Source organism: Typopeltis vanoorti, chromosome 3, assembly GCF_054136105.1.
Source record: "Typopeltis vanoorti isolate ZY-2024b chromosome 3, IOZ_Tvanoo_1.0, whole genome shotgun sequence".
NCBI classification, from domain to species: domain Eukaryota; kingdom Metazoa; phylum Arthropoda; class Arachnida; order Uropygi; family Thelyphonidae; genus Typopeltis; species Typopeltis vanoorti.
The window spans coordinates 53234472-53252382 of record NC_143551.1 but is presented as its reverse complement, the minus strand read 5'-3'; the positions used below and the strand labels follow the sequence as shown (position 1 = coordinate 53252382).

General features: G+C 34.9%; 1 protein-coding gene across 1 annotated transcript in view; it reads left to right on the top strand.

Annotated features, from left to right (window-relative positions):
• LOC150108154 (uncharacterized) overlaps window positions 1–17911 on the top strand; it is a 54470-nt gene that overhangs the window by 4265 nt on the left and 32294 nt on the right. The window contains exons 2-8 of the mRNA XM_090415618.1: window positions 6086–6262; window positions 6572–6652; window positions 7886–8008; window positions 12330–12512; window positions 13620–13796; window positions 13887–13967; window positions 14119–14244. Of these exons, the coding sequence (XP_090271744.1) occupies window positions 6086–6262; window positions 6572–6652; window positions 7886–8008; window positions 12330–12512; window positions 13620–13796; window positions 13887–13967; window positions 14119–14244 (948 nt within the window). The remainder of the gene's footprint in view (window positions 1–6085; window positions 6263–6571; window positions 6653–7885; window positions 8009–12329; window positions 12513–13619; window positions 13797–13886; window positions 13968–14118; window positions 14245–17911) is intronic.

The window sequence follows — 17911 nt, the reverse complement described above, 5'->3', positions numbered from 1 at the left end:
AATTTTTTCTATCTTTATTAATTTTATATTTTTTTCAATTATTTATTTACTTTTTACATAATCTGGAAACTCTGCTCTAGACATCAAACGTGGAATTGTTTCACGCGACTTCAGGCCTCCAAAGTATTTTCTATTAATGTGTGTGTGTGTGTGCGCGTGCGCGCGCGCGCGCACTTTCAGTACGGAAACGGAATAATCTGCCAAGCGATTCTTGTCTGTGCCATGTTTACTTATTTTTTTAATTTTTTTCAGACATTACTTCTCCCTTCCTGGTCAATGTCATGTCTCGACCCCTCTAACTACTGCTATAGAAACGATATGACCTCGATTTTTTTATCTTTTTTTGTTTGTTTGTTTCACTTGTGATATACGTCATCAGATACGTGAAACAAGGTGTAAATAATGGATACCTAGTAAACCGATTGTTGAACAATGGCAAGTTATAAAAATAAAAAAATAAAAAAAACGTTCACAATTGAATATTATTCGTCATAAATTTGACAAGGAAGTTGGGTTAACTTTTCTTTGCTTCTTTAGTTTCTTAAGACTCCTAAATATAACAAAGGAAGACAGTTTAACTTCTAACCTTAAAACAATATATTTCATCTTTACCTTTGCAACTCAAGGTTTGGACATTTTCCAAAAACTGCCGTCCATTTTAAGAAACCTGTTTTATTATAATCCAAGGTTATTAAAAGAAACCTCTTCCAACCTTGGGTAAGAATAAGGTTATAAGTTCGCCTACCGATTAGAGATCCCTCGACACTTCTGCGCATGTCAGAAAAAGGAGAATTCATTCCGATAATAGCGTAATCAATCTGTTTTCGAGGATGAGTTTGTTTATTATTACAGGTCGGAAAAATTAGCTTTTCTTTTACGAAGATTACTGTTTTTAAAGTGCAACTATTTTGCTTGTATAACAGTTGGAAAAATGTACGTAGAGTATTAAAAATTAAAAAAGGTATAGCATAAAACAAAAATTTAACTAAGTTTATTTTTAAGAAAGTTTTCTATAAAATAAAAATAATTATACAGAAAAACAGAAATTTTTTCGAATGAACTTAGATATTCTAAACTTACAGTTGAGAGAACTGAGACACTTTAAGGTCCTAAACCGATTAATTATTTATGACTTGTTGTGACTCTTTTAACAAACCCATGCAAAAAAAAATGTTGGAAAAAAATACCATTGTCAAATCCTTTTAATCTTCAGAGTCTTCTTTAGACTGCCAACATTTTCCATAAGTTATATTACTATCAATCCAAATTTCATCTAGATACACAATCGGTCTTTTCTCCTCCCTGAAACGTCTTATTACTCTCAAATACTGCGTTCTAGATAAAACAATGTCACTTCGCTCCATGATAAGTTTCCTTTTATTCTGGGACTTTTTAAAAAAACAAAATCCGATTTCATGAAGTATTTTCCTTAAAGTTTCTCTTTTCTAAAGAAAATTAATTTTTTCTTTAAGCACAGGAATCAATTTCGGAACAGTTGGCACTCTTTTCTCGACCAAGTAAAATTCGTGAATAGCTCTTCTTATAACATCACCATCAAAATCATTCAAAGCTACGGTTTCGATGGTTTTCTTTCTCTGGTGCTTTTTTTTTTTAGGAGATTTGAATTTTGGCTTATCTTCGCCTTTTGATTCCCTACGAATTCTTTTAGCAGTCGACCCCGATACGCCCGCAATTGCACTTGCAAGTTTTATGACTTGAGAAAGGGGAACAAGGAGACGGCCTTCTGACGATTCTTTTTCGCAGAATGTCAGCACATTATTCAATACTCTTTAGCAAGAGTTACTGAAACGTTTAACAACAGAACTTGTTGACTGTACTGGATCCATCATACAAATTAATAATAAAAAATAATGCAAAAAAGCGACAACAAAACTCAAGCTAGTACTAGTACAACGACAGACAAGAAAGCACGTGATTTCGCATGTTGGCGACCAATTCGTACATCCTTCATTTCTTTTTCCCCTTCAGCATGAATCGACTATTCTTGGTAAAATTCCAAGGAGAGCCCTGAAAACGGTGGGCGAACTTATACCAGAAATTGTAATTCATTTCTTAGCTCATTTTTGAAAACCCCATATTAACTCTTGACCTTAGTCATTTTTAGTGCGTAACATTGACGTCTTTTCCTATGCTGGCTGGCTGTTCTCGGAAGGTCGGATTTTAATTTGCAGGATATGAAAATTCAAATAGAGTCACGTGTGTTAGTTCTTCGTAAAATCATTTAATGAGGAAAAATATTTTACATAGGAAATCTGATAACAGACAATAAGTAGGTTAGATTTAAAATATCAAAATGATGAAGTGAATATTAAAATTAATATACTAGCATATTTCATCGATTATTATTATTATTATTTAATTTTTTTTTTTTTTTTACCGGTGGTTTACCTTTTGTGATTTCCGAGGGAAAAAAAAACAAAAAAACTGTAATCTTCGTATGAGACCGACTCAGTCATCTTCATTTGAGAATTCCTTATAGAACGATTCTTCAATCTTAGACGGATTCGAACCCAGGACTTTCCAGTTGAAAGTATATGTATATTGTTCTCGCGTGTTTTTTCGATATTGCACCGCTTACACGATTTAAAGGATCATCATCTCTCTTTCGACTACCAATATTTTCGAAGAAAGACAGAAGTGGAGTAACAGGTTTGAGAAACTTTCAAAAAATTACTGAAAAGTATTAATACAAAGCAAAAATGTGGTCTCCTGTGGAGTTGTTTATCTTTTACTGCAAATATTCTCGATTGCGTTTCTTCACATGTACTCATTTATACCATTAACTATGTAATTTATTTTTTATTTACTTTAAATTTAAGAAAAAATTATTTAATTTATATGTTATTACAAATTTTTCAATAAAGATTTCTATTTTTGAAGCATCTTTTAAAATTTTAAAGAACCATATTCACACCTTTAAATTTTATATATTTCTATATTAAAATTAGCTAAAAAAATGCAATCGTTATAATGCTGACATGTATATAGAGAATAGCAATGGAGCCAGTAGAGATCCCTGCGGCACTCCAGCAAAGATGTGGCTCTGGGAGGATGTAGAACCGTTGATTTTTACTTGCATTGATTAATTCTGAAGATATGAATGGATTAACTGAACCTACTGGCTCCATTGCTGTTTTCTATATACATGTCAGACATCCCACACAATCTGGTGACTTCCATTTTGGCCCTGTATGCGGACGATACGGCAATACTAACCAGATCTCTCAAACCCCTTTTCATTACCAGAAAGCTTCAAGAAAACATTCTAAAGCTGGAGGGTTGGTTCTCTAAGTGGAGATTGGAAGTCAACCCCCTGAAAAGCTCAGCCGTTCTTTTCTCAAAAAGGCCAATGCCTCCTGTAGGAGATGTGTTACTATTCAATACTAAAATTCCCTGGCAGACAGAAACAAATTACCTGGGTGTGATTCTCGACAAAAAGCTATCTTTCAATCAGCACACTAAGTCTGCGTGCGCAAAGGCATCTAAAGCCATAACTCAGATCTATCCACTAATTAATAGAAATAGCAAGCTCAGCAACAGAACAAATTGCAGCTATACCAGATGGCAATTCATCCTATAATCACCTATGCCTCTCCAGCCTGGAGCCACACCTCTAATGCTAACATTATCAAGATGCAACGAGTGCAGAACAAGTGCTTGAGAATGATTCTAAACGCCCCGTGGTATGTTAGAAACAATGAAGTTCATAGAGATACAAATATTCTCTATATTTTCTCTTTTCTACAATCCTTAGCATCCAAGTTTTTCCTAAAGACGTCCACACATCCCAACGATTTGGTTCAGCAAGTTGCAGCATACGATCCAACGGACATATTCAAATATAGAAGACCAAAAGCTATATTAGCCTCCTTTAGTCATGCATAATCTCCAAGCCCTTTCAGGACGAGCAATCTGCTCATAAATTTTACCTTCACTGTAACCACAACAGATAGCGGGGAATATGAAAAGCATCTTGCTTCACCCCTAAAGTCATAAATGTCAATTGTCAATCGTTATAATGCTAATAGAAATAAAGTCTTTTACCGTGATTTTAATTTGTTTGTCAACTCATTACTAGTAAATATGAAATTGTACTTTATTTAGTAAACCTTCGGGTTTACAGGATTATTTTTGCTAATAGAGATATTCCGGATTTTAGTGCTGGTAGGTCTTCGGGCGTATCGGATTTCTTTGCTAGTAAGTTTTCGGACCTACGGAAATTTACTACTAATAGACCTTCGGGTCCATTTTTTTTTTATTTTTAGGACATTTGTTCCTATGAGATCACACTACAATAATTCTAATTACTATATTTATTTCTTCCTCCCTTTCTTTTTTTTTTTTTTTTTTTTTTTTTTACAAGTCTTTAATTAATAATTATGGTTTCACTTCTGCCTAGAGTGAGAACTCTTGGTTTGGAGATTGACACCAAAATAGAAAAACGAGTAGTATGCCAAATTTTACGCAACGCAGCTGGTTCTGGCAATATTTATGACTTTCACCCTCACGAGGGAGAGATATCAGATGGTGGTTAAAATATACAAACCAGAGACAAATTACTGCAGGGACCAAAGTAACCCAATCATGACAGGTTGCCTTTCCAAAACGGTAAAAATAGATCGATTTCCAATACAATATGTAGAGTACAGTGACGTCGTAATCCATGAAGTGTTTTCAAAATGGGAAGTTGTTAAAGATATCGAAAAGGAACTGATGAAGACCATCGATTGGAAATCTGACAAAATAACCTTCTTGGAAATGAAGAGCACTGTTCCCAGCTTCATCCTTATTGGTTCTGCAAGGGTTATGGTCAATTACCCATGAGTAAGGAGGTAATGCTTTAGGTGTGTGTGGCTCGTAGGACCACCCGGGAGGAGAATGCGTGCAAGCAAAATGTCGAAACTGTGACAAATCTGGACACACACACCTAGTGCATTGCAATAGCCGTTGCAGAAAATGCCCGCAGCAAAAAGGGTTATTGCAATGTCCGTACCGGGTGGTGTCAAAACGACTGGGGGGGGGGAGCATGGAACCACTCCAATCTCCCTATGGGATAATTTGAATAGCAAGGACACGTTAGCGCATATAAACAGGGCTCAAGACTTTCATCGCTGCCACCAACAATAGCTAGTCTTCGGGGGGGGGGGGGGGAAAGGACAGAGAGACTTCGTGAAAAAACCTTCCTCGGAAAACTAAAAAGAAGAAACAAACACATAAAACAGAATTGGAGACTTCCGCCACTACAGAGCCAACAGCTGAAGAACCAGAACACCATCGTCGTCTGCTCAACGGTGATAGAAATGGAGGTATTTTCTCAAGGAGACAACGGGATCAAGGTGAAGAAGAAACGAAAAATTTAAAGCTATAACCTATAAAAGACAGAAATTACCGGTAAGGAAGAACTGCCTTCACAGACATCGTCTGACGAAAAGGGTGAAAATACACAGAACCTGTCCATCTCGTTTACTGAAACAGAAAGGCATCATTCTTTCAGTACCAAGTACCAACCGGAGAAAAGCTATCATAATCTGCTCCTTCTAGGAGCGGTCATGATAGCTTATTGGATCAAGTCCAGTCGGCGACTGGAGAAACTTTTTCTAAGCCTATTTTCGGCCGGTTCCCGAGTTAGTCGATCGACAAGTTTGGCAAATCCTCATTCTACATATTTAACAAGGAAGGATTGGCGAACATCTGCCTGAACATGGAATGGTCTACTTTCTCCACAACCGACATATTAACAGTCTTAGAATCATTTACAAACTCCATCTCAGCTACAACCATAGGTCTTCAAGAAGAGGATATAACAGCTTTACACGAGACATTAATCGAAATATTTAAAGAGGGGGGGGGATGACCTTACTAAAATACCAACATGACTTTTTTGCGTGGCGACTCTGAATGTCAATGGTTTTCGCTCCATCTAGGGATTACGGTGCGAATCAGAGAAACATCATTCCCACTGATTCTCTAATTAAAGATGTAGAAATTAAGACAGAGTTAGAACGACTGTAAAAAAAAAAAAAAAAAAAAAAAAAGTAGTAAATATATGTTTAAATGTTTACAGATACGCTTGCTGAGGTGCAAACAGTGACTTTAACCGAGAATGAAAACTCCCCTTCACTGGCCATCGATGGTAACGTTTCCACTTGTGCTACTGCTGAGTTACAGGAGGAAGCAGATTTTATAGTGCAATTAAAAGAGATTAGTGATGTAACTGGAATAAGGATATATGTTCCTGAAGGTAAGTGCACTCTTCAACTGAATAATTTAAGAATAATTATATATATAGTTTATCAATATTTAATTTTTTAAAAAATATTTTCTGTTATTTTATTGATTTAAAATAATAATTTTAGTCACGTGATGTAATGATTACGATAGTAATCCAATATATAACCATTTGTCATATTTTGTTTTTATATAATTTTTTTTTTTAAATTAAGATAAAATAATTAGTCTTTCATGCTGTCTTTGTTTAAAGCTTATTTTGAATCTGAACTTTATTTATTATCTATTTTTGTATTCATTCTCTGTTAATTGTCGTCTGCAGGTCTCTATTTACTAACAGTTAATGTGCAAAATTCTGTAGACGGAAGTGTGGAGGTCTGTGATGGTATCAGTGGCGATATAGGTAAGTACTGTGTTTGTGTGTGTGTGTGCGCTTTCTACTAAATCTGGAAAAAAATCTACTGGATGCAATAAATTACCCGTAAACCAATAATCTACAGATGACAAACAATCACTTGTGAATGAGTGGCCAGTTTAAAGCGATAAAGACATGTTACAAATATAAATATAAATATACAGTAAATTAGAGGATTTCTGTATGTGGGTGGTGCAATAAACTGCTATGGAATGGAGTGAATTATGTCGGCCTGTAGTTCGCCATGAATCGCATGCAAATTTATTATGAAAACAGGAAACGTATAAGGAGAAGGAGTCGTTATATAAAATATAACCAATAATAAACACTGGCTGTATACATTTGATTATATTTACACCACGATTAAAGCCATGCGTGGTAAAATTCATATGCATTGGTGAAGCGAATAATCCTCGAATTTTCTAGTAATCTTTATAATATTTAAAAAAAATGTAGTGACACCTTTTAATATCATATATAGCTAAATTATGAAAATAAAGTTTCTTGTTACATCTTTGTAAGCCCCCGTGTGGTTGCCGGGATAAGAATAGCACCAATGTATAGCTCATGCATGTCGTACGAGGCGACTAAAATTGGTACCCTTGGAGGGTAATGGATGGCAATGCTGTAGCCAATGAAGTTCTAACTGAGGCTCTGCTATTGCTGTTACCCTCTTGCCATGATCACAGCTTTATAGCTCAATAACACCTTCTTCTTACACTATCCTCTACAGACAACGGGGAATATGAAAAGCAATATTGCTTCGCCCCTTTAAGCCAGTCCTTATAAGGACTATAAGGACATCTTTGTAAGATGGAATTGTGAGATATGGAGAATCAATCGACCGTGAGATGCGGTGATTGATTCATTCAATCCAATATCCTTGGAGGGTAATGGATGGCAATGCTGGCTATTGCTGTTACCCTCCTGCAATGATCATAGCTTTACATACATCTTTGTAATTATAATTAAGCATGTGAAAAGAAATTAAATCAATTTCAGGTTTGTCTACAACATTTACATTTTTACAAAGCATTATTTAGCGAAGTAATCCTTATTATGTTTAAAAAAAAAATATATATATATATATATATATATGTTTAAAATATATTATATTAAAAAAAAAAAAAATATATATATATATATATATATATATATGCTGAAAATTATAATCATCCTCGGCCATTTTTAAAGATCGAATGTATTTATGTATTTCGTTAGAAACCAACTGGGTCAATCTAGAATGCTTGGATCCAATCAGAGGAGATCTTGTGCATATCCAAGATGAGAATTCAGCTGGTCATACTTTCCAGTTGTGTGAAGTAGCCGTTTACATAAGAGCAGGTGAGTAACCGCACCGCTCTCTCTTCTGTTCTTTCCACAATTTCCTTTTTTATGCGAATCTGTGTACTTAATTCACTTTTGGACGCTAAAGTGAAAGGAAAATCGATGACGACATTCACCCATTTAAAACTGTTTTCGAACTACTCAATACAAAAGGAAGATGTCTGTACTTTACTAAATGAATTTATCAGGAATATTATCATTATTATTCAAGTCTACACTTTGAATTCCATAGAAAAATGCTGAATTTGTTCTCTTAATGCGAAAAAAATCATGCCTATCATTGTATTTAAAAAATCACCTACCTGGTTTTCTAATTCAGTCGTTTCCGACCGTAAGTGACTTTGTGGGCATTGTCCACAAAGTATTCCTGGTGAGATTTTTTTTTTACAGGGTAGTTCATCATTGCTTTCCCCAACCTCCCAATTTTATCCGGGCTCGGGACTGGCATATGGCTGGGACGTATTCATGACTATAATCCATGTGTGTGTGTGTGTGTGTTCACGGGGCCGGTTTTCCTGTTCTGGGGGACGAAATATCCCCTACCTCTGTATGAGACCGGCTAACTCACCTTTAGTCGAAAGAGACCAGATAAAGGTTACTCACGTCACTGATAGGAATCGAACCCAGGTGTTTTCGACCAAAGGGCTTTGTCTATACTGACTGAGCTACGGAGGGAAAAAAAAAAAACAAAATTTTTTGAACACCGAATTTACCAAACCTGGAATGCTTAGCCTGCTTGGTTAGTCGAGTGGACAGTGTATCTACTTTCCGACGAACTTTCTATGAGTTCAAAGGGCATGAATGATTTGAGAATATTTTTAGGTAGTGGATGATTTTCACCGTCCGGTGTGAGACTACTTCCTTGCTTACTGGAGGTCTGAAGAGTGGCTGAAAAATTCCATGTCGGATCTCTAGTGCGATGTTTCCTGATTATCTCTCTCTCTCTCTCTCTCTCTCTCTCCTCAGCCAACCCACAATACGAATACAAAAAAATGCATGTTTACAATATTTCTTGTGTTAAGATTCGCATAAATAAATTTATATTTTTATATATTTCTAGTCAAAAGCAATGCCTGTATCCCATTGATACAGGCATTGTATCAATGAATTAGGGCTTCCGTAGAATGGGCGTCCGCAGAAAATTTTCCAGGAGGGGGGGGGGAACAAAGCTTGGAAATAAATAATTACACGAATGAATTTTTATTTAATTATCTAATTTTTTGGGGTTTTGTTTTACAAGTAGATCCCAGGGGGAAATCCCCACCACCACCCTTCTTCGGATCCCCATGCTCCGTAGCTTAGTCGGTATAGACGAAGCCCTTTGGTCAGAAAGACCTGGGTTCGATTCCCGTCTATGACGTGAGGAACCTTTATCTGGCCCCTTTCGACTAAAGCTGAGTTAGCCGGTCTCATACGGTGATAATAGAGGGTTTTCCCACGCGGAAACTCGGGTTTTTCGTCCCTCAGAACAGGCAAACCGGCCTACTTAATCCCTCATTAGGAGTGCTCAACCCTGTCTCCCCCTTTCTCTCCAGTCCCTATTTATAAAAATATCCATTTTTGAACTATGTTATGATAATAAGTGGGTGCAAACAACTCATACATATAAATAAGAATGCCTATCAAAATATTCACAGAATAAATGTTATTTTATCATAAGAAAGAATGACCAGCTAGGGTTATCTTACTTCTTAACAAATACATCAGACTTTGTAGAGCAACAAAACTCTTATAACCACAACTGAAAGATGACGTCATTTGTAACGCCAGGAAGACCCTTCATATCTAAAACCCTCTAACCTTCACGTTACAAATGCAACATTCTGATCATCGTTGGGAAGGGCGCGAACTATTGCATGTTACTTTTTAACACCCCTCTCTCTCTCTTCCAATCTACTTTAACGACTTTTCTGCACGTGACTTCTTGAATATCCCGTTCTCTCAAAAACTGCTGCTTGTTCCGGGCTTTCTAGAACAAGCGGCAGTTGAATCATTCCTTTTTAAACACTCGGAAGGTCGCGGTTTGCAGCGTAGGACATGGTATATCTGAGAAATAACATTCATTAACTAGTGTGTGCTGAAATGCAAAGAAAAAATAAAGAACAGACACTGCAAATATAATACATGATGGTTCAAATTAAGTGAATATTGAATCCAACATGATTTCATAGCCGAATATAGAAATTACAAGAGTTTCGTGCCGAATATATAGAAACTAAAAGTTTCGGCGGATGCAAGCATAAGTAGTGCCATACTGGACAACTCGTTGCAAAGGTGAAGCAAGCTCAAGAGCACTTTCCTCAGTATTTTCCATAATGCAAAGCACATCTCGTAGAGGACATGTATGATAAATAAGTCTTTGGCTCTCTATTTCAGTAATACATGATGTTTTATTTATTTTTAGTTACAATCTAGAAATTATTGAACAAAGAATAAAAACAACAACTAAACTATACTATACTGACATCAGAGGTCGCGGTATATCTCTCAGATACAATTTACTGTCAAATATCACAAACCTTTACATAACATGTGTTAAACCAAACTGATAGCAAAAAACAGTGCGTAATATAGAACTCGTAACATATGAATGCATAGCTACTCATGACCTCCAAGCTATACACTGAATTGTGTAAGAATATTTATTTATATTCTTATATTAACTATTAAACATTTTGCAGGTATCTGTTAGATCAGATGCGACCGCCCGAGTGTTAAAAAAGAGATATTATTTGCACAAAATAGCATGCAAATATCAGAGCCATCTTTCCGAGTAGTTGCTTCACTTACCGATGAGTAAGTGAAGTCATCTCTTACGAGATGATTTCATATATAATTGCCCCTCATCGATGCATGTCATATAACACCTTTTTCCTCAACAGTGGCCTGCGAATAGAAAGAAGATACTGTATTACTACTTTGTAGTTGTTCCTTGAAGAAATTAACCGTGACGAGTGAAGCTATCCACTTTTTTTTTTATGTTCAATCATCACTCACACATATAAAGTTTTTTTTTTTTTTTTTTGAAATATTCATTATGTAAATTTGTTATTATTATCATATTAAAATAAGAAGAATTACACGTAGAAAAAGTTTTTATTTTATGAAATACACAATTTCTATTTTCATTTCTTTAAAGCAAAAGAAAATGAAAAAAGCCAACAAAAGGAGTCGGACTTATTTTTATTTATTTATTTTTTTTAATTTCATAGTGCAAAAAAAAAAAAAAAACCTACAGCCAATTTTGATCTATATCTATATATAAGAGAGAATGATTTAGTTACGGGATTAGGATGTATTGCATTTTCAGAGGACATAGAAAACTGGATATGGGGAAGGATATTGTTAATGCTAACAGAAGAAACAACAAAATAAAAAAGTGGATGATATTCAGAAAAATTTTAATATTTTTTTTTATTTTTCGGTCGGTTTCCGACTTAGTTCATTTTTGTCACAGGCAAGTACAGTTTTATTCCCCTCCGGGAAACTCGGGTTTTTAACATCGTAGTTTAATCTAAAATGCAAAGGCAATTGATATATTGCCAGCTAATAAATGCAAAGAATCTCATTTAAAAAGTCAAGTTAAGTTGAGTCGAGTTGTTTGGAATGTAGATGAAGTAACTCGTGCTATGAGGTAGACCAACCTGCCTGCCTGTTTGTCTGCTTTTCAGGAAGAAAACTGAAGTTTCCGGGAGGGAAAAACACTTCTTTATAAACACAGGCTAACTGAGCTTCAGCTGAAAAGACCTTCTAAAGGTTCCTCGTTTCCTAGAAGAAATCTGACCTTCAACTGTCAGATGTTCAATATTCTTGCGACTGTGCTATGCAAGACAGCATGAAGAATTTGCTGCTTGAATGAGGAAGGAATTAGGAAATCAAGATAGGAATCTATTTAATTGAAATGTAAACTTTCAGTTAAATAGGAAAAAATTAAAAAAAAATCTCTAATTATTTTCAGAAGAAAATTACACGTTTCTAAAGGGCAGTCTTTTTTTTTTTTTATCATAATGAGTAAACAACTGCCCATTATTGCGTCGTGTTTAGTCAATTGCAGAATTGAGTAAACACTACGCAATATCAGCTAGATAATTCACAGGTGATAAGTTATAGTATACCAATGTCGCAAAAAGGGTAATAGGTTGGAAAAAAGAAGAAATCTTTATCTAGAGTTCTGATCTTTACGGAAGCAAGCGTGCAATTTTTTTTTTTTTTTTTTTTGAGTTTTCTGATTTGCATACGATTAAAGAGCTCTAGCTAGCATTCATCTATATTTAAACACACATCTTAACTTATTATATGAATGCTTTGTCTCTTCCAGAAATGTCATCGACTGAACAGTTTGTAGAAACAAGTCCGCCAACAAGCGTTCTACCAACTGCTGTCACCACTCCACGTGTAACCATTCCAGAGGAAGATGAAGAAGAAGAAGAAGAAGAAGAAGAAGAAGAACTACCAACAGAAGAAAAATTACCCCCAAAAGAAGAAAAAATACCCCCAGGAGGTTAGTATTTCTGAGATTTAAAAAAATAATAACATGATGGACGTTTGAATAATAAGTCCATAATGGTTTTTATATCACGAATGGCTACCTCATCTCTGATTGGTCATTCCAAATTAAATACGGCTGAATCAGAACTTTTTTGGAATTCAATATTGAGTGGGTTAACTCCGTGCTTCTGCAAACAGTAACATCTTACTGAATTGCTTTAGTTGCTTGCGATTAGTGTCGAAATTATACCGAATCAAAAACAAGTAAAGTTCTATGTTTCAAAATTAGTAAGGCTAAAACACTAACATTTTAGCCTTACTAATTTCAAAATTAGTAAGGCTAAAAAGTAGCTGAAACACTAAATATAATGCGAATAGTAATTTGGTGATGACCCAATGAGAAGTACAAATTGTTCCAATGATGGCGCCAAGGAAGAATGAAAATTATTATTATTATTAATAACAACAAAAAAATGATAACGAGGGCGCTTAGAACCACTGCAAGAACATTCAGTACTTCTAGTAACGATTGTGAAGTCTATGATTATGATTATACTGCGAATATTATCATTAAGCGACTAGAAGTCGCTGACTCCCTTTGGAGAATAAGAGGCATTAGTAGATTTTTCTCTGAACCCATATTTTAGTGATAAAAATAGACCTTTGAAAAAAAAAAAAATGTTAACAATGTCAGTAAACAAAGCTGTGTACTTCTCAAGAGGCATATTTGACTAAACAATAGAATCTATTGTTTTGAATCATTATTGCTAAATTTTTAACTCAAAAATGGTCCAATTTAACTTAAATATGTAACGGTCGGACACTGTAGTAAAGAAAGCCAATTTTTTCTTGCAGTTATGGCATTTGAAAAACGCAACTGTCTCAGATAAATTTCCAAAATATTGATGAATTTATAATAACGATTTATGCATAGGATATATGAAATTTACTTATATGTTATTATTTATTTATTATAAATATAAAAACAAAATATTAAAAATTTTATTAAATATTAAATATTGTAAAAATATAATAATAATAAATTATTATATATTATATTATATAATACTATAATATAATAATAATAAATATAATAAATTATAAATAAATTTATTTTTAGTTCATCGAGCTCAAGTAAAATTCGTAACATTGACTCGCAATGAAAATTCGCCCCTACTGGCAGTAGATGGAAACATATCCACGTGCAGCATAGCCAAGCGACAGCCTGCAGCAGACTTTGCATTATTCCTTAGAAACATGGGCATCGTTGTAGAAGTGAGGATTTATATTCCAGCAGGTGAGTGTTTGTATGATGCATGCGTACCATCTAACGTTTGCTTAACAAAGAACATTTCGGTTATTTTTTTTCTTTTTCTTTTAAATTTAGGACTGTATATGCTGACGGCATTGGTAGAGAATTCAGTAGAAAGAACTGTTGATATTTGTGATGGAACTACAGGAGTGATCAGTAAGTTGATTTCTCGTTTCTATTACAACTAATTGAAATAAACGTCATTTGAGACTTCAATTTGAATTGAAATAGCTTTTCGTGGGTGGGACTAACATATGAAAAATAGCAGATTGGTTGTTCTTACTTCTGTGCTTTTTTTTTTTTTCAGCTGAGGATTCATGGGAGATTTTCAGATGTCCGAAGGGTATTAAGGGTGACGTGGTGCATGTTAAGGATGACAATTCAGCCAATCACGACTTTCATCTTTGCGAAATTTCAGCATATGTAAAAACAGGTAAAGCCCATTGCATAATTATATACAGACTTAGCAATTAAATTTGCTAGTAAAACTGTTATTATTCCTGTAGGAATTCCTTGTAATTCGCGATTTGCAAATCGAATATTTATCATGGAAAAGGATGCTGGAAAGATTATGTAGGCAAAGAAAAGAAAAGATCACTCATTTTCTATGCTAACACACCCAAATACATTCTTTTTCTTGATCTAACGATTTAAAAACTAAATCATTATTAAATGAGTAAGGATGATGGGAACGACAACCAAAACGACAGGAATACATGACCTAGTCCATACTTTTAACATCTGTCTCCAAGTGCAGTAGCGTTTTAGAGTATAAAGATAGATTACGGTAATAAAAAGACAATTCATATTGTATTTAAAAACAGATACGCAAGTACGATCATACAGAGACCTCTAACTCCACTAATGAGGAAAAAAATATCTACCGGTGAACAAAGATCGACTAATTCGAAACTGAATTAAAAAGGTCTAGGGGAAAAAGTTCCTCTAGGGGGAACTAGAATGGAACTTTTCTTCTGTTGAACCAGCTTCATGCAAGTTACAGTGATTAGAAAAAGAACCGCAAAGTAACAACCAAAATGAAACCAACATCAATACGAAGTCTGTTCATAATGTTCTGGGACAGTTATTATTATGAGGAAAGTGGGCACGCTAGCATATTGTTTTGTAAGCAGATGTGTATACAGACATGTCGTGACCACCCAACGTCATTGCTTCACCTGTCATCCGCACTACTTCGAAGAATGAACGCAAGCTTTTTTTTTTTTTCTTCCTTTCCCGATTTCAGGAATTATGGAATCAAATGGCTTTAAACTTGCCAAAAAAATCCATAGAAACTTATCAAATGCTTAAAACAGCTTTTGAGATAATGCCTTAAGCCGCTCCAAGATGTTTAAGTCGGTCAAAAGGTTTAAAGATGGCCGAAGTTCGATTTGAAGAGGGTCTCCCCTCTAGACAACCATCGATATCTTGTACCCACTATTTGGTGGCTCGTGTTCACGAAAAGATCATCAACAATCGGCAAATTATTGTTTGAGCGCTAGGCTGTGATACAAAAATCTCAGTTGAATCCCGCCACCAAATGTTGATGGAAGATTTGGAAATGAGGAGGATTGCTGCGAAGTTTAGGGTCAAGATTTCTCAGGACCAAAAGAATCATCGAGTTGCGGTTTATTAGGAGCTCAAAGATCGTGCTGCTCAGGATCCAGATTTCATCAGGGGCATCGTCATTGGTGACAAGACATGGATTTACGGCTACGATCTAGAGACGAAGGCTCAGGCATCCCAATCCGTCAACTCTTTTAACTCGCGAGTTTCTGGCTCAAAAGAACATCACGGTCGTACATTACCCACCTTATTCATCAGATTTACTTCTCTTTGATGACTTTTTTATTCCCTAAGCTAAAATCTCTACTTAAAATACGAAGGTTTCAAGACGCAAATGAAAATAAACAGGATAAGAGAGCAACTCAAAGCCATTCTTCTGGAATAGTTCCAGAAAAGTTTCCAAAATTGGGGAAAACGCTGGGAACACTGTAGTTAGCCAGGAGGAGAATATTTCGAGGAGGATATGTTTTTATATATTATATATATGTTTTTTGTATTATATGATATAAAATACATTTTTGTATTTTATATCATATAATATCATATATGATATTTTATATCATATATGTTATAAAAATTTGTAAATATATTTTATATATCATGTCCCGAAACTTGTTGAAGATCGCGTCTACTCCCGCCCCTTCAAATTGTAATATACGCCTTGTTTATTATGCGTCATCCTATCTCAAACACCTTTCCCGAATATGAATGCCATGCATGATATCTATTTTTTGCGTGTATCAGAAATCTTATATATTTGATGCATTTTATCATTCCAAGGTATTTCAGGAATATACCACGCAGATAGTCTACATTGTAAATGTACGAGAGTGGTCTGAAAATTTCTCGGCCTAACAATGAAAAAACGAATTTATAATTTTAAAATTATTTTTATTTTTCAACATAATTTCCCTTATGACTAATACATTTATTCCCGTGATGCACTAGCGCCATTATTTCGTCCCTGTAGTGGTTCTCAAATACCCCTCTACAGCTGCAATCACCTCTGGATTCGAAGGAAAAACGTTGACCAGCGAAGAAGAGTTTTGGTTTTGGGAAGAGACAGAAGTCAGAGGGAGCCAAATCTGGGGAATAGGGTGGATGTTCTGTAGATCCCTTAATTTTCCCATTGCCAAAACACCTTTGTGGGCAGGCGCATTGTCCTGATGAAAGATGATTTTTTTCTTCTGCAAATCGGGTCTTTTCTCACGAATTTTTTCGTCTAGTCTGGTTAAAAGATCTGAATAATATTCTCCGGTTATTGTTTCACCCTTTTCAAGATAATTAATAAATAAAATGTCTTTAGCATCCCAAAACACCGATTCCATGACCTTTCCTGCTGATGGAACCGACTTTGTGTTCTTTGGTGCGAACAACCGGCTTCTGTCCACTGTTTTGACTGCTGTTTGGATTCTGGTGTGTAATGGTGAATCCAAGTCTCGTCCTTAGTAATAAATCGACCATAAAATCAGTTTTATACTTGTTAAAAACGCTCCAAGCGCTGTTCAGAGATTTTCGTACGAGCGCGTTTTTGATCTGCTGTGAGCAAACGCGGCACCATCTTACACAAAGCTTTTTCATTGCAATTCTTCATGCCAAATATATCCCACACATGCTTTTGAAATGCCTATAGTCTCAGCAATTTCACGCACTTTGACTGACCGGTCATCCAATACCATATCGTACACTTGATCAATGATTTGTGGTGTTGTTACACTTTTTTTGACGTCCTTCACGTGGATCATCTTCAAGGCTGGTATGGCCACGTTTAAACTCGGCAGCCCATTTCTTAATTGTCGAAAACGAAGGAGAAGATTGCTCATAAACTTTTATGAACTTCGAATGAGTTTCTTTTGGCGTTAAACCTTCTTTTAAAAGAATTTTATAACCGCACGATACTCAATTTTATCCATTTCTAGAAATACAGACAACACTTTGCTTCAGACAACTGTATAAAATGGATAGAATGACTTGCAATTTCACATGGATGCTTATGACAGATGTACCAACTTAGAAAACATGAACAAATATTAAACCTTCGAGAACCATAAAATCAAACTTGCCTGTTTAATATATACGTACAGTTTATATGTGTGTGTGTGTGTGTGTGTGTGTGTGTGTGTGTGTGTGTGTGTGTGTGTGTGTGTGTGTGTGTGTGTGTGTGTGTGTGTAGAAAGTTTTCTACCTTGGGTATAATATATATTAAAGATACCAAGCTATTTTAAACCTGGTTTTACTCCATTTCTCATTTATTTGTCTGTTTGCTTACTTGGGAAATGGAGTAAAACCAGGTTTAAAATAGTTTGGTATCTTTAACATATATATATATATATATATATATATATATATATATATATATATATATGATAGCATTTTTTACATACTATATTTAATAAAAATAAATTTACTTTTATTATCGAGAATCTTCTTAACAATTTTAAAAGCTACATAATTAAATTAATTCACGTAATTATTGTTCTGTAACTTTACTATTACACTTGGAGAGATGTATGAAATACGAACTTAATATTTTT